The 27483-nt window shown below is 35.6% G+C and overlaps 1 protein-coding gene across 7 annotated transcripts in view; it reads right to left on the reverse strand.

The window, feature by feature from the left end:
* Nucleotides 1–1174: 1174 nt before the first annotated feature.
* ETV1 (ETS variant transcription factor 1) overlaps nt 1175–27483 on the reverse strand; it is a 94683-nt gene continuing 68374 nt past the window's right edge. For 5 of the 7 annotated variants that reach the window (XM_065938447.1, XM_065938446.1, XM_065938448.1 and 2 more), the window contains 5 exons: nt 20085–20153; nt 18471–18539; nt 15004–15173; nt 8840–8941; nt 1175–3905 (listed from right to left, as the gene is read on the reverse strand). In XM_065938447.1, the coding sequence (XP_065794519.1) occupies nt 3684–3905; nt 8840–8941; nt 15004–15173; nt 18471–18539; nt 20085–20153 (632 nt within the window). In that variant the 3' untranslated portion in view covers nt 1175–3683. The remainder of the gene's footprint in view (nt 3906–8839; nt 8942–15003; nt 15174–18470; nt 18540–20084; nt 20154–27483) is intronic. The other 2 variants (XM_065938450.1, XM_065938449.1) reach the window with 1 other exon arrangement.

The following is a 27483-nucleotide window of genomic DNA, read 5'->3' on the forward strand; positions in this document are numbered from 1 at the left end:
ATAGATATGTTTTATATATTATTCTTTCTTAAACAGTAATAACTTATAAATGTTAAGATTGCACAGTAACAACTCATAATCTCACCAGAAGAAGTTTATATTAAAAAATATGATCTGGCTTGGGCAATCTAATTCATTCTGCTATGACTCTGTAATTACTTTTTAATTTTTCTCTCTCATTGCATAATGTTACACAAGAGGGGATTAAATAATCTAAAAGCTCTGTGTGATAACCAGACACTTTAGTAGAATAGGTGAACTTTAACCTAAGATGTTCTCATTATCTTTTATGAAGAGTATAGTGAGACTATCTCAATGGTAAAAAAACAATGCTCTTTAGTAATTTCTAATCCTAGATCCATCAATAAAACATTTTTGCCCATAGGTTAAGTCAATCAGTATTTTTAATACACCATGTCTTCTGTGTAGTAAAGTGAGTAAGAGCCAGCTTTTCCCCCTCACACCCCTTATCTGCCCCCTGATCCCTGTGAATAACTTACCTGGCAAAAGGGACATGAAAAATGTGATTAAGTTAAAGATCTTGAAATAGGGAGATTACCCTGGGTTATCTGGGTGGACCCTAAATGTAATCACAGGTGTCCTTACATGAGACAGGCTGAGGGAGATCTGACTACAGTAGACAAGAAAGAAGTGTCACCACAGAAGCAGAAACTGGAGTGAGAAAGCCAGGAGGCAGAAATCTCAATAGGATGGGGTTGTCCCCTGAAGTTTCCTACAGCCCCTTTAGACTCATTGTGGACTTCTGGTCTCTAGAATGATAAGAGGATAAATCTGTGTTGCTTGGGGTAATTAAATTTGTGGCAATTTGTTACGACATCAATAGGAAATGGACAAAATCTGTAAAAAGGAGTTTCAGGTATATGACCTCCAAGATCTTTCTAGAATTTGAGGAAACTGCTCGGCACTGTCAGCTGTGTGAATTTTTATTTTATGCATTTTTATAGGCATAACTTCAGGAAAATAATTTTTCATTACTTATTTGAGAGGTAACATTCTTTATTGTAATTAGCCCCTTGGGTATTGGCATCAAGTGGCAGCAAACATGAGGGGAGATATTTCTTTAGTTTCTTTTACCAAGTTGAAAGAAAATGTTACATTATTGATTTCTATGTTTGAATAGCCAATTCAATTAGAAATTCAAAACACAAGAATCTTGCAGAAATCAGCTGCCAGATTTATTAATCTATCTGAAAATAAAAATACAACCAAACAATAAGTAGAATAAGAACAGAACTTAAAAAAAAAAACCTTTAGATACATTTCCCAAAAGAGTTTATAATGCAATGTTTTGAACCCTTCTGTGTTGGAAATATACTTAATGTTGGCCAATTACTTATTCAGTGAGTTACTACCATAAACAGCAAAATATATAATTTGTCCTTAAATACTATATAATCAATACCAATTCTTCCTTGATTCTTTAAAATAGCTCATAGCCCGATTCTTTCTCACTCTCAAACTAGAATTTTTAAAAGAATAAAAGAAAATGAGAAAAAAAAAGAAAAAGTATTCTCAATATAATTTTCACTTGGATCATATTTTAAAGACCCACTTTCAATTTCTCCAAATGTGTCAATTCTCTTTCCAATAAAATTTTAGCTGAATATTTTAAAATCCATTTTTATTCTAAGTACTGTAAATGGCCACATGAGCATAGTGGGTGGGGGGAATTCTGATTTTTAAGGCATATTTGTTAACCCATAATGGGCCTAATGATATATAATGTAAATGTAGAACAACCATTGAAATCACAGGTTACATAGATATGTTGAAATCAGAATTTTTTTGGTAGGAATAAATGTGAATAGTATAGGTTATGTTATGTGGGTTTCCCAATAACTGTTGAGTTTAGAGACATGAACTGTGATCCATGTCATGTTGGAAAATGGGTAGCCAGGAGATCATCTTTCAACAATTTTTTCTGTGTTCATCATGAAAATCTTTTCTAAGTTGATTTTGGCTTTGTGTTTAGGATTTTTTTTTTTTAAACATTTTGCTATTGACTCTCTAAAATTTTTTTTCCTCTGAGATAGTGAACAAAGTTTATGTTTCTTGCTTGAATCATTTTAGCAAGCTAATCAGAGATACTATAACACCATTTACTTATGGTTTTGTCAAGGTAAACAGAACATACCCTGCTTTCACTATTTCCTCCAAATGCAAACCAAAACCAAAACAAAAAGCTTTGAAACTTTAAATCTTCTTTCAAACAATCCAATCACATTTACACAACTGTCCAAAACAAGATGATGGATAATATCAGTGCCAGCACTATGCCATACAGTAACTTCCTCATATTCTTTAACAGTTTGTAAGTAATTTTCCATTTCGCCAAAAGTTTCCACAATTTCCCTTAGCAAGCTGAAGCTTACTCTTCATTTTGTCAATGTGCATAAAAGCTGCTTATAGCATAGCATGGCAGAAGCTATTTTTTAAGCAATAAATGGTTTGAGTCATCTATTTTGTCCTGAAATGCTATCTGTAGTTAACTGCGTTGCTTATAAATGGTCATAGTAAATTCAGCATGAAAGAGAATATTACAGAAAAGACAGCAGCAGAAGCATTAGCATTATCTAATATTTATATATGTTATCAACATAACACAGCAGTAAAAGGTTTAAATGCATATCAATGGGTACCATGTCTAAAAATTACTATAGTACCTATTTAGTGTATTGGATATTTTTCTTAAGAAGTGCTTGCTGTATCTAGAACAGCATATTATGTGATTTAGTACAGTTAATTCTTATTGATTAAATAATGTTTTTATGTACTGAAGGAAGTGAATGGAGACAGATATTTTTTGCTTCATTGCGATCCCAGATTTAACATTTAAATGAAGATCTCAAAGGACCATGAAAAATATCACTGTGAAACTGAAATGGGTTTCAAAATACTTAAAGAACAGTATTATTTGTATCTAAATAGCAAGGTGGCACCAGATACGTATACTGCTACTGGCCTGTGACTCAGCTCGGAGCCAGAGTCCAAAACTGTGCCCCTCATTTACAGTCATGGTGATGCCTCAGCTTCAGAGAGAATACCCATTGTATGGTTTTCCTCTGTGAGTCATATATAAAGCAAAACAAAACAAAAAAACAGTAAATGCAATCTCTAAATAACTTTTTACAAGAGGTGCAAAAACAGTCATTTCTAACAATTAAACTGCCTTTTACAGTAGCTTTTTTTTTTTTTTGTACACCTTGCGGAGACACAGAAATGATAGGGGAAAATGCCCAAGGCAGATAGTCTCCAAGTGGATATTTACACAGTGTGAATTAACTGTACCATAGATACCCAGAGGAAATGAACATTTTCTAGGTTGTTATGAAATCAAATCAACATGATATAGCTTCATCATACTTAAAACTTGTAGGACCCCATCCCAAGTCTAAGTAAAAAGTAATACCCCAATCCCCCCTCCCACTCACCCATTATCTTCCTGTTACACAGAATAAATGTTTAGATTACCCCCACCCACCCTCAAATAAAGTGCGCAGTCCATTGCAGACCATAGAATAATGCAACAGGAAAGCCCCTTTGTGTATTATTATTTAAAAATAAAATACAAATGACAAAAATCAAATATTGAAGAGAATTCAGAGATTCTCTTCATGTTGCAAAAGAGCAGAAGCGCGAGGAGGCCCTTGACTGTCACTGTGTTAATACACGTAGCCTTCGTTATAGGGGTGGGGGTTGCAGCAGCCCCCTTCCGGCATGTAGGCCATGCTTTCGTCAAAGTGGGACAGAGGCACCGTGTCCTCTTCGTTGATGTGACGTTCCATGTCTGTCTTCAGCAGTGGGCGCTGATTATCTGGAAAGGCCATGGAGAAAAGGGCTTCTGGATCACACACAAATTTGTAGACATATCTCTCTCCAGCCACCTGAGGGAAACATGGAAGAAAAAGCCCATCCTTATGTGGGAGGTCGGGATGGTACCTAAACTTAGAATAGAGAGCGTTTTGCAAGAGATACAAATATCCAATCATTATATTTTACATTGGAAGCTAATGCAAGATTGTTACATCAATTACACTGCAATTAAAACACACAGAAAAACACAACCTCATCTTCACCATTCCCAAATGGGGAACGTAGGGAAAGAAATGAACAAAAATATGGTTTAATGCTCCAGAAAGGATGGATAACAAAAGAAAATGGATAACAAAAGAAAAGGCAATCAAGTATTAACAGATACAGATAGAAAAAGAAAAATTCCTCACTTTGTGGAATAAACTACAGTTCAATCAAGGGAAATGCAAAATGCTGACCTTGAGTGATAATTAACATTCATTCTAGATAACACTAGAAACTTAGCAGTTTGTTGTTTTAATATAAATTTAAACATACATTGTTATTTGGGGGGAAAAAATCAATGATTTCATGCAGGCATCTCACATTGAATTTTTTTCCCCTCTGTTTGAAAAGGTAATAGCTACTGTACTTATAAAATAACAAGACCTTTAAAATGTAGTGTTTCCCTCTTAACATTATATTTCTAAAATTGTAGAAAAGCTAAACTTTCAAATCTTAAAAGAAAAAATGGATTGTGTTCCTAACAAGACTAGACTAGTGCTTCACTGATTCTCAGGGTGAACTATTCTTTTTCTTTTCTTTAATTTTTTTCTTTTGCACCGTATAGTCTCATCTGAAAAAAAGAAAGATGCATAGCCTTATTTAAATGAAAGATGGATCAACAGGGCAGTATTATCCTGGATACATCACTTTTAAAAATGAAAGCAAGATGCCTTAGACAGACGTTAAGGATGTATATATAGTGTCAAATTGAATTAAGAGGTGTAAAAAAAGTGAAAGGAATTTAAAATATACAATACATAGGGAGGAAATGAGAAAAAGAAATGTGACAGCTGCCTGAAATAAAGGAGAAGTAGCGTAATTTGTAGGAAATGACACGTCCCAAACTTAAATTTTGAAGAGTAATGCTTCTCTAGGAAATTATAAACAATTGAGTGAAACAAATACAGCCCTCCCCCGCTGCCATTAATAGACAATGCTGAGCTTCTCAAAAACTCAGAGGGTTTGGGTAGGGGGTGGGAGTGGATAAATACAGTTCTTTGTATTAAGTTTGATACTAACTTTTTGTGTGAATGTCGAGTTCAGTAATTTTAGAAAGGTGAAAATTACTCAACACCTCTACTAGTTGCTTTGTGACATGGGGAAATGGTGAATTCATGGTTTGTAAACTATCTGTGCATGTTTGTAGGAAAAAACTACCAAAGAGCAGTTGTTCTAGACTCAGGTTTAGAATGTTTTTTTGCCCTGGAATTTTTTTTTTTAACCCTGTAAGAGAAATCAATTTAGAGAATTCAAATACTGTGAATATCCTTAGGCTTGAAAACAGCCAACACTTAGGTTTTGGACAAGTTTCTTAAACCGCCCTCAGTTCCCCTTTTTTTGACGAAATGGAGGCAGGGGTGGCTTCTTGGAAAGCCTCTTGCAAGACTGAGATGGAAGTTTCTAGCACAAGGCGTGCAAACAGAGGAGTCTGGCATAAGTGTATTTTAAACACTTCATATAAAGTGTATTTTAAACACTTTAGCCCTTTATAAAAAGGAAATTAAGTTCATAAAGGTGAAATGGTGAAACTGCCATAAAAGTAAAAATAGGCCCTATCAGAAACAAAGCTCAACAATACTAAATCCCAGTTTTCATGTTATTCCTTTGTTCACAGTATTTTGAGAAAAAAAATGAAGTAATTGGCCGGCATATCTCAGAGCGTTTAATAACTGGCTTTGTTTTGTTTGCAGCCACTGAGAAGGAGGCATTTGCTTTGCTTTAGGCTACTGGAATGTTTTTGTACAACCTGTTGCTATTGGTTATAATTAGAAATTATTTAATAAATCACTGTGGGGAATTAAAATGTAGATATGCAATCAGCATCTCTTAAGGACTCTGCCTTTATACACTGTTTTACTTTTTCTTTCATTAAACATATTTAGAGCTACCACTCTATTTATTGGATTATGTTAAGTGCCACAGAGTTTAGAACAAGGACTGATAAACAACCAAGGAACATAATGAATCCTCTTATTAGTAATAGAATTACAATATGGACAATGTTATACACTGAGTATATATAAACAGTAATGCTTAGGTAAAACATTAATTTTGCAAGAGAGATGACTCAGAATTAAACAAGGAGGTTATCTTTTGAACTGTGCTTTGCAAGGCTAGCTATTTAAATTATGGGTTAACTCTTTAAAATTTCAAAAATAGTACAGAAATATTGGAGGAAAACTTGCAATTACAGATTAAGCCAAAAGAAATAATAATCTGATCATATCACTAAGAAATAACCAATACTTAAATGTCTGTATATACTTTTATTTAGGCACTTTTAAATTTTGAAGTAAAAGCATATACATGGATTGTCTATAATGTATAATAATCATTACTTCACCATTTCTTCCTTCAGAGCTACTTAAATAATCAGGGTTTCTTTCATGTTTTGATACACTTTGGTTTTAGTTTTTAATTTTTTCATTTAATTTTCTTTGACATACACTACATATACACAGAGTTTTAAGTTCATATACAAGCATCATCAGATAAACATTTTCCCCTACACATTAAAATATGTAATTCTATCTCAGATTTTTTTAAAGGACTGCACAATTTTCCTCTGAATGACTCTGTTAGAACTTACTTATCCATTATGTTATCAGGGAGAAAATGAAGCAATGAGAAGGCCACTGGTATATCAGAGAGTAGGAAGTAGACTGGATCAACACGTGTAATGAAGAGTAAATATGTATGTCTACAGAAACTGTCAAAATCTTGACTATTGTGCTAGTTACAAGTACACTTCAACTTTTGCATTTTCACCTTTAAATGACCTATTCTTCCTTATATCATATGTGATACCCCAAAAGGCCTGTTAAGTACACATTTTGCTATCCTATATTGGCTGATAAATAGTTACTAACAGTTTACCTTGGCAATAGGGAAAATACAGCCTAATAGGGAAAATTTGAGGAGCCACATTTTTCTCTGTATTCCAACATCTATGCTATCATTTGATCATTTGAAAGCATCTTGCCTTATTATTTTCTTAAAATAAGAGGTAAACAAATGGGATGTGTGATAACTACATAAATAAGTGGGAATATGGAAGTAATGATATCAGTAATAAGCATAAGTTTGAATACCTTTGATAATATCTAAGACCAGACAAAACATCTGAAGATACCCCTTTAAAACACTGTGTGTAAAAGTTGAGATATCATTAGATATTTTGAGATACTTTTTAGCTTTCTGTGACTGCTCCCTTTAGTAAGGGGCTTACTAGTGAAGATACACAAGCTATATATGTCTTGGCTTCGAGGTGCAAGATTTATTCACAGATACCATCTGGTGAAGACTTTCACTCCACCAGGTACAAGGCAAGTGTCTCAAGTATATTATTTCATTTAACGATCACAGCAGCTTCATGAGGAAAGAATACTGCTGCTTACTAGCAGAAGAATCTGTTCAAAAACAGTAATCTAACAAGACACTAACATGCAAACCAAAGTCATGCCTCCATTTGTTACCGCCATTTAACACTGCTCAGGGGAGCTGGGGAAGACCTACTGTGCCCGTTTACTTGCTATGCCTGATTATGGACACGGTGATGAAAATGAAAAGGACGGTATGTATGTGAAAAAGGTTGGCTGTAAACAGGAGTGGTTGGTGAAAGAAAGGGAAGAGTTAAAAAAAGACTCCAGGATTGAGATGGAGAAGAAGGAGCAGACAGTAACTGGTTTCACAATTTGAGGGTGAGATTCAGGGGAACAGGAAGCAATTAAGAATCCAATTCAACCTTATCTTTTAAGGCTCTTTGAAGTTCTAACTTACTGGCTGGCTAACAAGACAGCAGATTGCCTTTGGTCTAGAAAGCCCAAATGATGCTATTTCCCCCTCTTCTTTTACCAGTGTCATGGACCAACTGGTATAGTTTTTTTTGGCATAACTATGGTGACATAAAACTATGCCATAATCTGTAACATGTAACTATGCCCATGTTTCCACAATTGAACAAAGGACACATAATGAAACTATAATGTAACGTTCACAATGGATAAATCCTGAAATGCCGTTCACAGTCAAGACTAATAGATTGAGTACACATGCAAGGCTGAAGGATGTTAATAATAACAAATATCCAAATGTTTTATCTTTATTTATTCATTATCTTCTTCAAAAATTTTAGATTTTGTCCCAAGTGTAATTCATTTGTTTTATCTCACACTTTTTATACAAGCTACCTTGAAATATTAAGCCACACTCATTTGAAATAAATCATATTTAATATCATTATGCCAACAAGATAAGATTAAGTACTTATTTCGAATCAACTGTTTAAGATGTTAAGCTGTCAAGTACTGAAATCAGCCAAGAAAAGATGTTTTTCAGAATGAGAACAAGAAATGCTCTGAATATTTTAAGAATCAGAAAAAGAGAAGAAAAGGAAACATTCAGCTAATATGCAAAATTGTATAATTGTGGAGAATGAGCAAAATGTCAACAACTTTTGGGGACATATATTGCCATATTACTACTAAAGCAGGATTTTTTTTTACCAAACACAGCAAAGTGGGGACTTCCAGAAAGTCTCCTATTTTGCATTACACATTTGCCTATAATGCTCATAAATTTATAAACAGAAAGCCTTGTAATAGGAAAACCAACAGCTAAGCATACGTTAAAGTGAGCAAAAACCTTGCTTCAGCAATGTAATGATATATGGCTTTGAAGTATGACATGCAGATGAATGTGAAACATTTCAATAAATTTTAATGCTGTGTTAGCTGCTCACCTTTTGCATGATTCCTTTCTCATAATAATAGCGGAGTGAACGGCTAAGTTTATCATAGTTCATAGCTGGCCTGTTTTTCTGAATGCCCCAACGCCTGGCCACCTGCCACCGAGACAGAATTACATTGTTGTGTTAAGTATTGTCTTATCAACATATTTCATAAAAATTACGTTAATTCATTAATTACTTCCGAACCATCTTAAACATATCCAAATCAATGGCATACGTATAAGAGGCAAAAAGCTATCATGATCTGTATTTCCTGGGTCCTGGTTTGCTTTTTCAACCAGGCATTAAGTGATCATTCTGAAACATCACAATAGAATTCATTGTCAGTATTGTTTTGGATACAAAATTAAATGGAAATAAGGGAATGTGTTTACAACGGGAATGAACAGGCTGCAATTCACCAAAATGAGGCACATTTCCCATTCTGAGGTCCCCTTTCTGCTTTTTCCTTCTTATTTCTTTTTCAGATTAAAAACTAAATATCAAGAACAACTTTATCTATAAATAAAGATCTCTTGGTAAAGGTGTTTTTGAGGTTATGATAAATCAAAGGAAAAAAGATACCCTGCTTGACACTGGCTAAAACACACTGGCTAAAAGACAAGTGGCTTAGTGTGCACAAATTAGTAAGCTCAACTGTACATAATTTTTATTGCCTGAAGCAGCATCAGAAAATAAAAAAAGTGCAGTAAATACTAAACTGGGGGAATTAAGCATTCATTTAAAGAACAGTAATTGGATGCTAAAAATAAGAAGGAAGCGAAAAAGGTCACCATGTATATGAGTCCACAAAAAAAATCTCTAAAGCAGAATATCCACTTTGTGTTTTCGTGAACAATCTCTGAGCTTTTTATAATATGGCTTTGGAAGCGCAACTTTTCTGGCAAAGACAAAGTTCTTCAATAGAACTTTAGCAAAACCTCCTTCCTCAACGAATCTGTAACCCTTCCCTTCCCACTACCCTGGGCTAGCTATAGACGATCCAGAACAGGGTGGCCTGCTTTTGTGATCCCAGTCAAAGTCACATCCTCATTAATTTCCACTTTTGCTTCATCTGAGCAGAAATTGCAGCCCCAGTGTATACCTAGGCAACCCGGAGAGAGCATTTTCTAATAGGGCTAGAATTCTTCTTCAAGTTCACAGAATTCCAAGTTGTTGTTGTGTTGCCATACAGCAAAATCTTATAGAATACTTTGCAGAAATACTCTATTTTATTAGCAATAACCTTTCTCTGTGGTTTGCTTTTTTCTTTAAAAAACACTGATCTTCCCTATTTTCTCTCTCACTAATTTCTATTTCCTGAATGAAGATACAATGTAATTTAGTCACATGCATCAGTATACTTTTTAAAAGCAAAGAGATGTGATGTCACATCCCTGTGACTATATATCTCCAAATAGATATTAAAAAAAAAAGAAAGTCACAGTGACAGGCACACAGTAATATTCCATTAATTAGTGGATTAATTAACTAATGAATTCCATTAATTAATCCATTAATTACTATTAATCAATCCATTAATTAATTTCATTAATTAAGACAAACTTAATTTTAATGTAAATGTTGGGAGCAATAGTGTGATGGGCAAGTGGCAATAATAAGCGAAAGCAATACTTTCTAATAAAACATCTTTTAAACAGCTAACAATGGGCATCAGTGAATCTTTAATAGGACAACTGAAGAGCCTGTGAACCTGGAGAAGATGTGAAAATAAATTATCAGTATCTCCTTAAACTGAACAACAACTTCTGAATACTTTGGCATTTGCTAATGATTTTTTTTCTAGAAGCTCACCGGGATGCACCTAGAAAGCAAAATAACCTGCAACAAACAATAACTTCCTCTCTCCCCAGAAGAAGTCTCTAGGGAGAGAAAGAAGCCTTTTTTTTAATATCATAAGCAGAATTTGACTTTTATGATGCCAGCTAATTCATAGCACTGTGGGTTATCAGTAGACATATTAAAACAGTCAAATTTATTTTTAGAGTTATTTCAATATCACATTTATCATAAAGTTTGAGGAAAATGAGACATACCCATATGCCTAGGAGATGCAGACAAGTTACGGAAAATAAAGGAATAAGATCTAGAAATCTGCTTTAACACTGTGCCTCTAGTTTACAATATTGGACCAAGCACTTAAAAACTGGATAAGAAGATACTCCCATGTTGTGTTACTATCATAATAAAATTATTTTAAAAGACTGAAACTTAAAATGAATAGATAACATAAAAACTTCCGGGACAGGTGAGACCATCTAACAACTAAGAAAGTTCATCCAGCCCTCACGAATGACCCATCACAATCACCACTACATCCAGCACTACCAAAAGCCAAAGGACCACTTTCAACAAGGAGCATGTACAACAGTGTCAATACTTCTAGTAACTTCCTTACAACATTCTTTCAAATGAAAACGTTGGCTGTCAATGAGGAGAGTGGAAAGATCTCTGTAGCACTATAGCATTTACCCTTATTGTCAAATGAATTAAATAGTACAATGTAATTGTTCAATTAGTAATATTATTCAGTTTATTTTTTTAAAATCATGCTTGAATATGCAACAGTAAACCTAGAAACCACAACCTGGGCCTGGCTATCAGACTTCTCTATAACTCTCCCAGCTCAACAATCTCGAATATTACCAAAAGACTTCTACTCTTGCGTCCTATGGACTTTCCAGGTGGCACTAGTAGTGAAAACCCACCTGTGAATGAAGGAGATGTAAGAGATGTGGGTTTGATCTCTGGGTCAGGAAGGTCCCCCAGAGGAGGAAATGGCAACCCTCTCCAGCATTCTTGCCTGCAGAATCCCCATGGACAAGGGAGCCTGGCGGGCTATATAGTCCATGGGGTTGCAAAGAGTCAGACACAACTGAAATGACTTAGCGTGCTGTGTCCTATAGATGCTTTGCTATGTCAATAACTGTTCCCTGGAACAATTTCCCAGGACCCATGATTAATTCAAAAATAAGATCCCATAATTTCAAATATCTCGAAGAGAGAGAAGGTAAAGATTATGCGCTTGCTCAAGTTATCCTAAACACACAGAGCAGATGATCAGTGCAAGACTGAAATCTCACTCGGTATCATTTTAAACTGCAAGATGGAATATAAAGAAGTGGAACTTAAAGCAATTCCAACAAGGATGGTCTCACAGCCACCTTTCATGAGCGGCGCTGTCACAGACCCTCAAAGAACTGCTGCGTGACTGAAAGAAGAGGGTGACCGGGGGCCAAAGGGACTAGAGGAATTTCACAAACACTTCCCAAAGAAGAAATTTAAACATAAACACCAGAGTCATTGCCTGATGGAAGCAATTGCAGCACTAAGCAATGCAGCAATCAGAAATGGAATATTTCATTTTGAACAAAAGGCCTTCGGAGAGGCTCAGTGCTTACTTCGCTATTACCAGGGAGTTAGTTACTATTTGGAAATGGTCTGCCGACTCTCTGAATTCCTCAGCTCTTTTTTTACTTTCAGAATCTGCTACAGAAAAAGGTATCTAAATGTCAGTTTGTCATAAGAACAGATATAATTGTACTCCTTCTAGGCTAAAAAAAAAAGTCAGAGATTCGCAATCTTATGTAACATAATGGTCCCCTGGTCAAGCCTCCTAATCTAGTTGTTTCAACATGATCAGCTTAAAAATCAACACATAAAGAACTTAATCACTTGTCTAAGAATTTTTACACTTCTAAGTGGATCAATAATCACTGATGTAATTCAGTCATACCCCCATCTTAACAAATGAAAGTGAAAGTGAAGGTCATCCGACTCTTTGTGACCCCATGGACAATACCATGGAATTCTCCAGGCTAGAATACTGGAGTGGGTAGCCCTTCCCTTCTCCAGGGGATCTTCCGGACCCAGGAATCGAACTGTGGTCTCCAGCATTACAGGCAGATTCTTTACCAACTGAGCTATCAGGGAAGCTCATGGCAACAATAAAAAAATTCTGTTTCTGCTCACTTTAATCACAGATGGACAGAAGTAACTGGGATAAATCCCTGCTGGACGTCCTTAAGGTCTAGCACGAACCAACTCTTGCAGTGATTATTAACATCTTTCATGAGATGAAGAGCTCACATTCTCATCATTACTTAACAGGCTTTCAAATTGCTTTATGTTAAGTGACTCAATCTTTAGTGCTTCACATTTTTGTGGTTCTTTCACTTACATTATTTAAGTACATTGACATAAAAATGAATTTCCTTTGACAGCCAAATTAAGTTTTAGACACAATACAAAATTCAACTACCCAAACACTTAGCCCATACTTGATAATGGATAGTTACAGTTTTGATTCTGAGCCCTCTGTGTGTGGGTAGGTATGTATGCATGTACCTGTGTATACTTGGTGTGGGGCTAAAGAAGATGGAAGCATACCCTCTCATTGATATAACCTGGAGTAGACTTACTTGTGCTCATCAGTTCCTCTCATTTCATACTTTATTCAGTCCATTTTCCAATCAGATAAATCCCTTAAATCTTTACAAGTACTATCATCTTATCTTCTGGATATCAAATTAGGACGTAGTATCTGATTATGACTGAATACACTTTGGACTCACAGAGCAGATAATGTAAGCTGTATATAGGCCCATTAGCCTATGTTGCAGATGTCAAACCTACATGAAATGAATTAATTTGAGTTTAAAAAAATAGATATCTCTGAATTTTTTTTTACTTTTCTGAGGGGTTTAGATACAATAGCCAATATGAGTCATAGCTATGTTAGCTAGAAGTCTCCCAATGCTTTCTCAGCTAATGTAAAGAGAGAAAGCATCTTTTATGAAAAGACACAAACTTTTCATCAAAGTCGGCCCTTCAAATTTCTCTGCTGGTATAGTGGTTGAGAGTCTGCCTGCCAACGTGGGAAACCTGGGTTCGATTCCTGGTCGGGGAAGATTCTGCCTGCTGAGGGACAGCTAAAGCTGGTGTGTGACAACCGCTGAGCCTATGATTTAGAGACCCCGCTCCACAACAAGACAAGCTACCACACCAGAAGACTGCACACTGCAACCCAGACCCAGCACAGGCAAAATTCTTTTAAAAGTGTAAAGAAATAAAAAACGTCGGCTTTCTCTTGAGGTCCAAAATGCTATTTGGTAGGTCACACTGTAATAGTAATAGTAGGCCTAAATCTAAAGCTACTCCCAGGAAGAATAAACATTGACCTGAGAAGTTTTCTAGGAAAATACTCCATTTGTATGTACACCAAGGCAGGTTGGAAGGGGGTCAGACAACTGAACAGAATGAAAGGAGCTCCATTTATCCATAGTATCTCTATCCAGAGTCCTCTCATTTTGGCAATTTCTTAGGTATCACGGTGACATTTTAAACTTTATTCTTTTTTTTTTTTTTATTTTTCAGTGGGTTTTGTCATACATTGATATGAATCAGCCATAGAGTTACACGAATTCCCCATCCTGGTCCCCCATCCCACCTCCCTCTCCACCCGATTCCTCTGGGTCTTCCCAGCCCACCAGACCGTGTGCACCGCCCAGCTGATTCGAAACAGGTATCACCATTAATCAAAGGGTAACAATATTCCTATGGGCCTGTGTCTCCTAAGAGACACTTAAGGAGTGCGAATTTCCCACTTGACCTTTGACTGCCTTTATCCCCACAGCTGTGTCTCCCCTACAACCCGCTTACACATGACTTAGTTCTCTAAATGTTCCTCTCTGACCCTCCTGCCAAAAATCAAGACTGTCCAATTAATAACTGCTAATTCTCAAGAACAATTCCTCTCTCCCCAAAATGAGTTGAACTTGATGCATATTCCTCTCTTTCTCAAAGACCACCCAACATGCCCAACTTAGATGCACCTTCAGAGAAGTCCCAGGTCCTGCCCTACAAAGTCAGATACAACTGAAGTGACTTAGCATGCATGCACAGTACAGTTCCAGTTGACGTTCTTCAACATCAATTCTATAGGAAGGTATTCAAGTGGAACAAGCCAGTAACATGTTCATCTCTTATTTTACGTGTATGCCTGCTTTTTTGTTTCCCCCTTTGGACTACCTTTACACTCAAAATGTTCCCCTAAAGTTTTAAAATTAAAGAATGAATTTTTGGCACAATAATCAAGTATGTGTCTTTCTATTATGACATAGCTGATTTCCCTACACAGAATCTATGAAACTCACCTCTTCAGGCTCAATCAGTTTAAATTCCATGCCTCTCCCAGTCCAGGCAATAAAATGGGAATTTGAAGGATCGTCTAGGAGAGCTACCAAAAACTGCCAGAGCTGAAGTGATCCCCGCCGCTGGTATGTGGGTCCTTCCCGATACATCCCCGGCTCTTGCTTTATGTCTCCTAAATTAAAAACATTTTAAGTTTCTAGGATTAGCATTATTATGACATTTATATAAAATTTACGTTAAAATAATCACTAAAAATTGTTAAACCACAGCTAATTTAAGAGTTTCTATGAAATACATCTTTTTCATTAAATTGGGATTTAACACAGCTAAATGGTTGAATATAATCTACAAACTTACAGATAACCACACATAGGTCAATATAAATGCACAGGGCGAAATAAAAGCATAGATGTCATTGACTTATAAAAACATTGTATCTTTTTTTTCTTCAGATACATTTTAAAAACTATAGTATCTAATCCTACTTCTTTGCTTCATTGTTAATGTCATCTCTTACTGCTCTAAGCAGGGCTTCCCTGGTGGCTCAGATGGTAAAGAATCTGCCTGCAATGTGGGAGATCTGGGTTCTGTTCCTGAGACAGGAAGTTCCCCTGGAGAAGAGAATGGCTACCTCCTCCAGTATTCTTGCCTGGAGAAGTCCATGGACAGAGAAGCCTGGGAGGCTATACAGCCCATGGATAGAATCAGACAGACTGAGCAGACTCAGTCTGACTCAGATGCAGAATCAGACATGACTGAGCGACTAATACACACAAACACACATATGCCTACTTTAAGCAACAGTGGAGAGGGAGTAATCAATTTTAAGCTCCAGGCATTTTATTTATACAAATTAAAATTTGCAAACTATAATTTACAAAAACCTCATTGATTTGCATGTGACAAACTATTGAAAATTTAAATGCAAATGTTTCAAAGCAAATTTAATAGCAGCTTAAACTCTGTGAGCTAAGTAAAAATCAGGAAAAGATCATGGGTAATGCAAGGCATACTGGATTACCATCATGCCATTTTTCTACCACACATTCATATTGCCACCATGCTTTTCTCAGCTAGCAGCAAGTGAAAATTCTCTCATTTTTCTTTATCTATTGTTTATATTGCACTTATTTGAGTTTAGCTTGTTTTTCTTTTTCTGAAAGTCCAATTCAAAAATGCATATACACATAAAAATGAACATACCAGAGTTTTCTGTAAATCTGTATTTTTAAACAAGAAAGGATTGTTTGTGCTACATACAAACTGCAAGTCTATTAAATAGATTACAGCAATAAAGGTGTCAGTTTCCAATTCTTTGGTATAAATCTGGTCAGATATTTTGATTTTACCAAAAGCAAACAAACGAACAAAGAAAACACACAACTCAGTTTCATGACTACTGATTATACACTTCCAGCTCCAGCAAACCGTCTCAAAAACATGTGGAACCAGTCACACGGGGAGTTGAATGTCTAAGGTCCTATAAGCATATCACTATTAATGCATGAATTTCTCTCCTTCATGCAGAGGGAAATTGTTTAGAAACAATTTAGACAAGAATATACTTAAGGCGATACACTAACACGAAGAGTGAATTATAAAACAGCCCAAATCACAAGCTTTTTAAAAACTTTCTTTTGGTCAGAAGACAGAACTACACCTCTTAAAATAATGATAGAAAAAAATACTTTAAAAAATCAAAGTAAAATTATTCACTCAATAGCTGCTAAAAATCATTATGCTGTTTTTGTCTAAGCTATAGAATATGGAAGTGTCTCTTCATATTGCTCAGTGATAGTTTTATTTATTTTAGGTTTTCCTTCTGAGATTTAGAAATTTTCATGGGGGGGGCGAATGAATAATTTTGCAGATGAAATGAAGCACTCAAATGTTCTAACCTTTAGATTGCTTCTGCCTATAAAACCGACTGATCATATTGGCCTTGCACAAGGAAAAAACATTTCTTTGTTTTTCTTTCTTCTTGTTCTCTTTTTCTTATAAAATGTAAGCCCAATACTATTTTGCCCAAAGTATTTTCTTAGTATAAAGCTGAGAAGTATTTAAAAATCAAAGGGAAAAAATAATCAAGACAATTAGTTTCCCCAAATACAAGTGTGACTCTGTCTTTGCCCTGTTAGATTATACCCTGATCTTGTCTATATTTTGAAATATTTTTCTTCCTTATATGCCCATACTAATTATGGTGATTTCTTAAAAAGTTAACTCACTAAATATGAAAGGAACTGATGAAGGTCATTCTAAAAAGTAGACTTTCTGCTTTATTTCAAGAGAAAAAAACCTAGATTTTAAGCATTTTGATGCTCTGCTAATGGTTCTAAATACAATAGCACACATCACATCTCTGAAACTCAAGGATTAAAACTAACATCTATTATAGAATAAGACTGAAAGTTGGAGTTTAACCCGTGACCTTGGCATGAATTTAGCAGTATAAAGGGAGGCTAAGGAAACAGATAGTCCCAAGACTGGTCATCCTGTCTGATAAGTCTAAGAGTAGTAAAAGCATCGAGAACAGAGTAGTCTTCAAGCAACTAATTCGAGATAGAGGAGCAATCTGCGCATATCCTTTGCTGTTTAAATAATGACAATTAAAACTCCCAAGAGCTACCAAGTCATTACAGCCAAGATTCCGAAAGTTTATGCAATCAGCTAATCAGAAGGCCCCTGCTCGTTTCCTGTTAAACAATCAAAGCAGGAAATATGGAGACCACTCTGAAGAACCACTAAGTCAATCAACTGTTCACTTTTTACCCAAGCCTCCTTTGAGATGCTGACTGTTGCCATCTTTGTCAAGAGAAGAGTCTCTCTAACTTGACACCCCTTACCCCTTTCTAACGTGTGGGGGTGATGTTTTCATTTTCATTGCCACAGCAAGTGATATTAAAAAGGTAATGCTTTCCTAAATCCATTTGGAGCAATTACAAACTAATGTCACATTAGTAACGAACATCTTCCAAAGGAAAAAAAAAAAAAGAGGATGCACAATCACTAAATGGGCAGCTATGTTGCTCCTGTGTTCCATAATGCATCTTTTCATGAACAATAAAAGGCAAAAGGCTACATTAGTCATCTGTGCGTCCACAGTAGCAAGCTTTCTGCTCCGCTTTGTTAATTACGGGATCAGCTTTCAATACATCGCAAACAACAAGCTGCATGTACTCAGTGGGGCAATGGAAAGGGCCCTCTCTTATTCTACATGAAGCTCAGCAAGAATGATACTGTCTGTCTTTAAAAATGGGATCTCTCATAGGACAAAAGAGAAAAGCTTCTTAATGGGAAAAGGAAAGGGAATTTATAAGAGGTGAAGTTTAGCGAGACTTGAGTGCACTGTAAGTGATGAGCATGAAAATCTTTAAGTAGCAATGTTGACTGCTTTCAGGAGAGGCGAGGGTGATCTCTCCAGAGACTCTTACAGAAATCAAAACTTGATACACAATGAAAAACCTACCATCGAATTTCTCTGGGACGACACAGGTATCATCATAAAACTGCCTGGGGCCCTTTTCAAACATGCAGCCTGTGGAGGGAAAATGGGATACATTTATTCATGACAGAAATAAAACTCACAAACAATTCAAAATATAACCATGAATGCAAAAATAGAGGCAGAAAAGGACATCGCTTTTCCACTCTGTGACCTTGGACAGATTATTTAACCTCTGTGCCTCAGTTTCCTCATCTATAAAATGGGAATGATAATAAACCACCTATCTTATAGGGCTGTTGTGAGGACTGAATGGTTCAATATATGCAACTTTAGAACAGTGATTGGCACACGGTAATATATGAAAGTTAGCTATATATATTATTACTAAGCCAATAATGCTCATGTAAACACTGGCAAACCTGTGATGTAAAACAAATTATCTTATTTTTGGTTTCTTCCAAGTTTCATTATTCAAACAGATGAGAGCAAAATCAGAATTACTGACATTTATCTTGTATTATGATCCTGATGAATTTAAACAAATACAGTTTACCCCCGCACTCCTTTACAGAAATATTTAGCTGCATTAACCTCATGATTTCATCTTTAATAGACAAGTCAGATTGGAAAAAAAAAAAGAATTTTCCTTTATTGCTAAATCCTTGGAAAAAATGCAAAATAAATTGATGGCTTTCTCCAATCATTTTCTCCCCCAAATATCCTTGACTGTGGGACTTTCATTTAATTGCTGTTATCTTTAATTACTAGAAAGAAATTTCACATAATTTAGTCACAGTTTTATTTCTCATAAGTATTGGTCTCTGTGGTAGGTACGTAATATTAACAACAACAACAATGAAATTGCATTTGTGCAAAATTTTGGTCTTGTATATTCTGGATTTACCATCTCATTTTATTATCTTTTCAACACAGGGGTTAACTTCTATTGATGCAAAACAACCAATGTTAGACTCAACCTAGAAGGATGGATCCAAGTCATTTCATTGAAGACACACAGTGTTGACACCAAGGATCGTGCACATAATTCAGGAAATCCTTTAAAGGTTAGTCTATCCAGATAAAGGAACTTTCATACATTACCTCGTGAATATCATGCCCATTAGAACAAGCTTTGCCACCGAAGTTACTATAACACATCCATGAGAAAAACACCTTTTCTAAGCCTCTTGTGTGAGGCTTAACAATTACTTGTCCCCAAATGTAAAATCCAGGATATTTAAATGTGATTGTATTTAAATCAACTGCATTTTATCTCAACACAAAAACTTAGCTCTCTAAAGCAAAACTGAAAATTCCTTGAAGATACATTTCAGCAGACAGCAGTAAGGTGGGTGATCTATAAAGCACATGTTCTATTTTAAAAGGATGTGGTTGTTGGCAAAAAAAAGAACAGAGAAATTCACTTATCAGCTGTTTATATGCACATGACTCATGTTAACAAAATATAAGAGATCATGACCCGAAAAATCTTCCTTTTGCTTCAGAGAGTTTTAAAACAATGGTTTAGTGGACCTAAGTGATTTTTCCCGTATATCATGATAATGTGACAGCATCCTGAGGAGGGCTGATTATGTTGACAAGTATTTACAAGAATTTCAATAATGGAAAACTTAACTTCTGTTCTGCTGGGATGAGTCAGGAAGCCTTCTTGCCTCATATAAATGGAGTGGCAGCTAGGCACTTCTGAAAGAGGAAACAACATCGGTCAAAGAGAAGTCTGGAGCTGAAAATGTGTTGTTATCAGTGGACAGAGTGCAGATAGGAAAGTAACAGAAACACACACAAGTCTCCTGAGGGGAACTTGTCAACACACAGTTAACATTGCAGGTGGGGCCTGCACAAGAGACGTGGGGATGAGAACCATATCATGGTGAACAGTGATTCTCCTGAACAGGTGTGTGAATTCCAAGTTTTACCCACACTAACCTTACTAAACTAAAGGTTGGCTAAGCAACAGCACATAAATGTGATGGTGTCCTCAAAACAAATAGCACCATGAGTTCAAAGACATTTCAGGACATGTATGGAATAAATTTGTCTACCCAGTGGCAACCAAAGCAAGATCAATAAAAGACTCGTTCATAGTTTATTTCATGAACATTGGCAAGAAATCATCATGAAAAGAGAAAATTGTTATGTCTCTTACAATTACTTCAGCCTAGTAAGATGACTGCTAATTTTTTTTTCTTTAAACAAAAACAAGACTGACTTTTCATTTTGTTAAGCCCACAGGCCATATGCAAAGCTATAAAAGAAAAATTCAACAGCAACAAATTCAACAGCAACAAATCCAACAGGAGAAATCCAATAGCAAACAGGATTGCTACCCTAAGAGCAAGGCCTTACTTGTATGACCAACTTAATTCATTTCTGAGAAAATAAAACTTGGTTAATGGTTAAACTTGAATCATAGTGATGGCTGTGTATCTAATGTGTTTAGCAGCTTCAGTTCAGTTCAATTCAGTCACTCAGTCATGTCCGACTCTTTGTGACCCCATGAATCACAGCACACCAGGCCTCCCTGTTCATCACCAACTCCCGGAGTTTACCCAAACTCATGTCCATCGAGTTGGTGATGCCATCCAGCCATCTCATTTTCTGTCATTCCCTTCTCCTCCTGCCCCCAATCCCTCCCAGAATCAGGGTCTTTTCCAATCAGTCAACTCTTTGCATCAGGTGGCCAAAGTATTGGAGTTTCAGCTTCAGCATCAGTCCTTCCAATGAACACCCAAGACTGATCTCCTTTAGGAGGGACTGGTTGGATCTCCTTGCAGTCCAAGGGACTCTCAAGAATCTTCTACAACACCACAGTTCAAAAGCACCAATTCTTCAGTGCTCAGCTTTCTTCACAGCCCAACTCTCACATCCATACATGACCACTGGAAAAACCATAGCCTTGACTAGATGGACCTTTGTTGGCAAATTAACGTCTCTGCTTTTTAATATGCAGTCTAGGTTGGTCATAACTTTTCTTCCAAGGAGTAAGTATCTTTTAATTTCATGGCTGCAATCACCATTTGCAGTGATTTTGGAGCCCAAAAAAATAAAGTCTGACACTGTTTCCACTGTTTCCCCATCTATTTCCCAGGAAGTGATGGGCAGCTTAGATACGGGGAAAAGGAAAGACTTACAGATTTAAGAGACAAAAGATAAAAATTCAGGTCCTTCATTTACTACTAATAAAGTTATATGACTTTAGATAAGCCATTTTCTAAGTTTATATAAAATAGAGGAGTGGGTCACATGTTATCTGAGTCTGCTGTTCTTTGACTCTCAGTTTGGAAGTTCACTCACCTAACCAGAGGTCAATTCACGGTGAAGACTGAAGTTTCAACCTTAAGACCCTCCAATTGCAAAAGTGCTGCTGAGACCTTAAGCCTAATTTTGTATATGTCATTTCATTTACTTTTTCTTTCAGGTTCCACATTTTATAAGTTGTAGGTACCTAAAACTTGGGTCCAAATCTGAATATAACATATATAGTTTCCATAGATGCATAAACATGATTAAGTTGATTCTATATTCTGTATGTATTACTAAAAATTTTAAAGCAATATCTAAAAAAATAAGCATATATAAAAAAAAGGGTTGGGGGGGCTTCCCTGGGGGCTCTGCCTGCAATGTGGGAGACCTGAGTTCTGTCCATGGGTTGGGAAGATCCCCTGGAGGAGGGCATGGCAACCCACTCCAGGATTCTTACCTGGAGAATCCCCATGGACAGAGGAAGGAGCCTGGCAGGCTACAGTCCATGGGGTCGCAAAGAGTGGGACATGACAGAGCAACTGAGCACATACAAAAATAGATGTTCAAAATATATATGACAAGGTTGCTATTTAATATAAGAATACAACCTCCTTTCCACTCCTTGTAGTAATCATATAACTTCTGAACAAGTAATAGCATTTAAGTGAATTGGAATCTAAAGGCTCTTCTCTCTTTTTAACTATCAGTCTATAAACTTTCATGCTATAATAGATAATGACCATTATTTAGCCCAGATGTCATTCTTTTTAGGTCCGGAATGTTCCATTTTTATTTATTTATTTATTTTTTCCCATTTTTAAAGTCTATCTGAGTTTCTAAAAATTTGCCAGGTGATAAATGTCAACCAAAATATGAGATATCATTTCACAGGAAAAAAAATACATTATAAAATCTTAGTCAAAAATATCTTAATGGTGATCCTTAATAGCAATAACATTGAAAAGCATCTAGCAATCAATAGTTTACAAGCTGAAAATAGTGTCAAACTCATTTTCAAACATTTTATTGTGCTGCGCCTTCTTTAAAGTATTATGCAGTTTATAGTTCCAACCCTATAAAAGGCAGGGTTAAACCTTGTTTTCTGATATCAGTGCTTATAATAGGGTTGCAATGGAGCTGATCTTCTGGGTCACTAAATAATTAGCAATCCATTTTATCCCAACTTTTTAACCAATGATACTTCAAATTAATGTTTAATGTTATTTTGATTTATTGCCAAGGCATAAGGTCCCTCATGCAGCTGGGCCTGGAAGGGACTGTGTTAATGACTCTGCCATCAGCTCAGCAGCTGCTTAGAGGCAAGCATTTTGTTGAACTGATGTTGACATCCTGCCACAAAATACTTTTACTGACTGCTGCTCAGCTGCAGTGTGGCTGTGAAAACAGCTGGCTGGCTCTGGAGGCAGCTAGAAAACGTACAGGTTAAACTCTATTATATATAAGTGGGACTAAATGTAGTCCTTCCTCCCCAGAGGGGGAGAAGAGAAGTTCAAGCATTTCTGAGAAAGCTGAAGGGCCAGTTTATAAAAGTACTCCAACATCACACGAAACAAGCATAATTCTGGAAAACTAGACATTGGACATCAAAGATAGGATTCGATGGGTCATTTCACTAACACTCAGGTATTTACTGAACTGGACGATTTATTGTTTTCTGCTGTGCTTTAATATTTTTCATAAATTCTACTTATTAATCTATGACGTTTAAAGTATACTAATTTAAAATTCACCATAAATTAATGACATAAAATACACCTGGTGCCAGGCTTCCATTACACTTCCAAAGGCTCAACTTGGGATCTAAGTTCTAAAAAAAAAGGACCAAACAGCAATTTAGAAAAAAAAATGCATATATGAGAATATATTTGTGTTTATGCCAGTTCTTATACTATTTATTACACCTCAGAGTAAATAAAATTAACATCTAGCTCTTGAAATTGAGACACTCGGCCGCATTGTCTAAATTCAGTCTGTCTTTAAATTCAGCATCCTTTACACAGAAAAGAGAAGCCTAAAAAAAATATGGTTAAGAGGAGTTTATTTCCCTAAAGTAACTAAAGTCATGTTATCCTAAAGTGATATCAGTTAATTTATGACCATCAGAGTGGGTCAGACTCTAATCAAATTGTAGAAACATTTCCAAAGTGATTATTCAATCAAATGACTAACATGGTTAATTAGGAGCCATAAACATTGCTCTGAAGTTCATCAAAGTAATGACTTGCCCAGAAAAATTACTGCTAATTAAATTGCCTGCTGCTTTCATTTCTACCTTATCTAATAAAAAATCCAACCAATGAAGTTTGGCATTACATTTTAACTTTTGCTAAATGCTCAACTCAGATCCAAACTAGCCAAGTGGCGACTTCAAAGGCAAATGTTTTGTAGCAGGGAATGGAGGCATTTCATACATATTCATTTATGTTTATTCATGAAAAAACTTTTATAATTCAGTGACAATCATAAGCTGCAGTTTAGCCTATGCACAAATGTTAAGACGACTGAATATTTACAGTCTTAATATGCATCCATAATTATAATCTTAGGATCATTAGTATGGCAGTGATTACAAACATATACCTTGTCATCTAAGAGACCTAGTTTTGAAATCTCAGTTCTGATATTTTGTGGGAGCAAAACATTTTGTTAGTTATTTAACATCTCTCTCAACCTCCACATCTGTAAAATGGGAATCACAGTGATTTCCTTCAGAGATAAGACCATACGGAACAAGTCATGGATAACATTATGCCCAGTTTCTGAGAACACTAAGAATTCAATACAAGGTACTTATTATTAACAGAATCTATTTTTAAGTGAATCTCACAAGTATTTAAAGTGTGTGAATGACAGTACTTACAACAAAAAGTAAGTATGTATCAAAATTATTTTTGTATCTTAATTTTTTATTCTTATATAAGGTATCTACTGAGATGGCTGATATTGCTTATTCAGTGCTTACTCAGTAATATTCTTCATAAATATATTAACCTGTGATATTTAAAATACTGATTTTAAATTCATTATAAATTTATGATGTGTAAGGTTTAAGTGAGATGCTCCATTATATTTTCAAAATATTTGGAGGTACTTCTTTTGAGCTTCCTTTTTGCAGTATTATCCCCCAATATTTGTTGCTATATTTGGACTTTCGTTTAAAAAATTTTAAATTCAGTCTGTAAATTGAATCATGTATATTAAATTTAGGATAAAGGATTTTTTTTAAATTTTGAAACTTATGGATCAAAGAGCATGACATAAAGACACAGCCAAATTAGTTTGCAGAAACTAAACGGCTTATAATTTGTCACAGATGAGTTCATGGTGATGAAAAAGCTGATCTAATATGCTGCAAAAACGCAAAGCAGCAGAACACTGTTGTTATTTTAATGCCCTAATCACTGTGGGGGAAGTTAAGAGTAAACCAACACCCTAAACCACCTGACTTGATTAATCTTCACCTTTAGTAACACTGTTAAAATTTCCTTTAAATAAAGATATGAAGGTATGAAACTAAAAACTCAGTTTCTGTTTCTTGACCTGCACTTCCAGCTGCATTGGGAAACATAACACTGATTTGGGAAGCTATACCAAAGATCTGCCCACGAAGGGCTGCTGTGCATTTGCCAGGTACTTTTCTGGTTTGCCTAAGTGCTACCCTGCAGAGAATGAAGGTTCCTCTTCAGGGCATGGTTTGCCTAAAGTTTCTAGGAGCTGAACAGGCCAGATCAGAGAGGAACTATCTGCCACATTTCTATGAGGCATCCCTATAATGTCTTGAAACTGTTTGTTATAAAATAGTGTACAAACCTGAAAACACTCCAGATTGCAAATTCTAATTAAGAGGAAAAGCACCTCGCTTTCATTTGATGCTTGTAGTTAAATTCCTAAAAAAAATAACCGGTGTGATAACTTAATTAAGCACTCAAATCTCTAAAAGTCAATGAGAAATCCCAGTAAAATAGTACAACATTGGCTGTTGTATTTTAATGTGATTTTTACTTTCATATCAGTGTGCAATGCAGGGATGGACTGATTACACACGTAATTAACTCACTCCTTGAGGAGGTGATGTGAGAAAATCAAGTCCACCTAAATTTGTTTAATGTATAATGATGACGGTGGAAAATTTAGCACATTAAAAGCCCAGGGCCAAAATGAGTGTGTTGACATACATCAGAAATTAACAGGTACTTGGTGAGAAATATGTTTGTGTGTGTGTGCATTTCAATGTAAACATAGCAGTTTAAATAAATTTTGCAAAAACATTTACCCAAAAAATATTGAGCTGTACCAAGAACTAATGACATCACCTTCATTCAAGAAACATGAGTATTATGACAGATCTTGCCTAAGTTTTGTCTGTCTTAAATTTAATTTTTTTGTTTCTACTCATTTCCTGGCAAACTCACAGTTTAACATTTAAAATCTGAAGGTTTTCCAGGGTACATAAATAACATAAACTTCATAAGGATGTATTTAAAAGCAAAACTATTCACATACATACTAGTGTAGCATCCTTTGACTCTGCATATCCACTTGCCACATGAATAGATTTTTGTAGCTGATCAATAAAACATATTTTATCAAGTTCCCTGAAAAAGATGCTAATGTGAGAATTTTTTTTTACACCCTTTACAATCTTTCTATTATGTAACAAACCTGAAAATAATTAGTTCTAAAAATAAGGCCCAGTATTAGTATGTTTGAATTAAAGTGTGTCAAAATCAAGTGTGATGGCAAAAAAGTCAAGTTTTATAAGAGGTGTCTGTTGTCACTCACAAAATCTCTATGTGAATGTAACAACATAGTCATTGAAACTCATGTGAAGAAGGCAGAAAAGCTGGAGTTTTACTTCATTCACACTTAGATGGGAAATTTGTCATTAGGATTTTTAGTAAACTGTAAAGATAAATAATGTAAAATCTGCAGAGATATTTCTTTTGTCACAGTTCAGATGTACTAAATCTCCTGATGATATAGGAGATTATGTTTTTGAGGACAGAAAGAGAACTATGTCAGTCTTTGTACGCCCAGAATAGTGTTTGCAAAGCTTTACAAAAGAAAAAAAAAAAAGCATAAAACAGTGATCTGCAGTCAGATGCTTTTAAAACTTAAAGGCTACATAATCTAAAAGAACTAAAGGACAGGGAAGCCTGGCGTGCTGCAGTCCATGGGGTCACAAAGAGTAAGACATGGCTGAGTGACTGAACAACATAATCTAAAATAACAGCATAGACTTTTACCACAAACTTCTCTTGGAAGCATCTGTTTTTAGGGTGAGGACAATATCCTATACAAATAACAACCACATTCAAACAGGATTGGCTTATTGTGATCTAGTTGGCTCACTGTTTTACAAGTTTTACAAGCCTGTGGAGGTTTCGTTGTCAAGAGTTGAAAATAAAGCAGAAATGATAGGAAATGCAGTTATATAAAATAAGCACAATTTTAACCTTGACTATTTCTTAATATTAGTCTTAAACTTCTGACAACTAGTAGAAGTTTAAAAGAAAAGATACCATTAGCTGCCCAAACAAGCCATGAAACAATTTCTGAGGTGGGGGAATTTTTTATGATGAGCTTCAATACTGAATTGTTCCCTTTCTGGAATCCACGTGATCTGAAAAAACATACCATGAATTTGTCCTCTCACTTTCATTTCTCCTTGGATCACCACAGGATTCAGATGATTTCATCTACTTGCTTTGAACACGGATAGTCCTAGTAATAAGTTGAGTAGGATTGT

Source organism: Muntiacus reevesi, chromosome 6 (assembly GCF_963930625.1).
Source record: "Muntiacus reevesi chromosome 6, mMunRee1.1, whole genome shotgun sequence".
NCBI classification, from domain to species: Eukaryota; Metazoa; Chordata; class Mammalia; order Artiodactyla; family Cervidae; genus Muntiacus; species Muntiacus reevesi.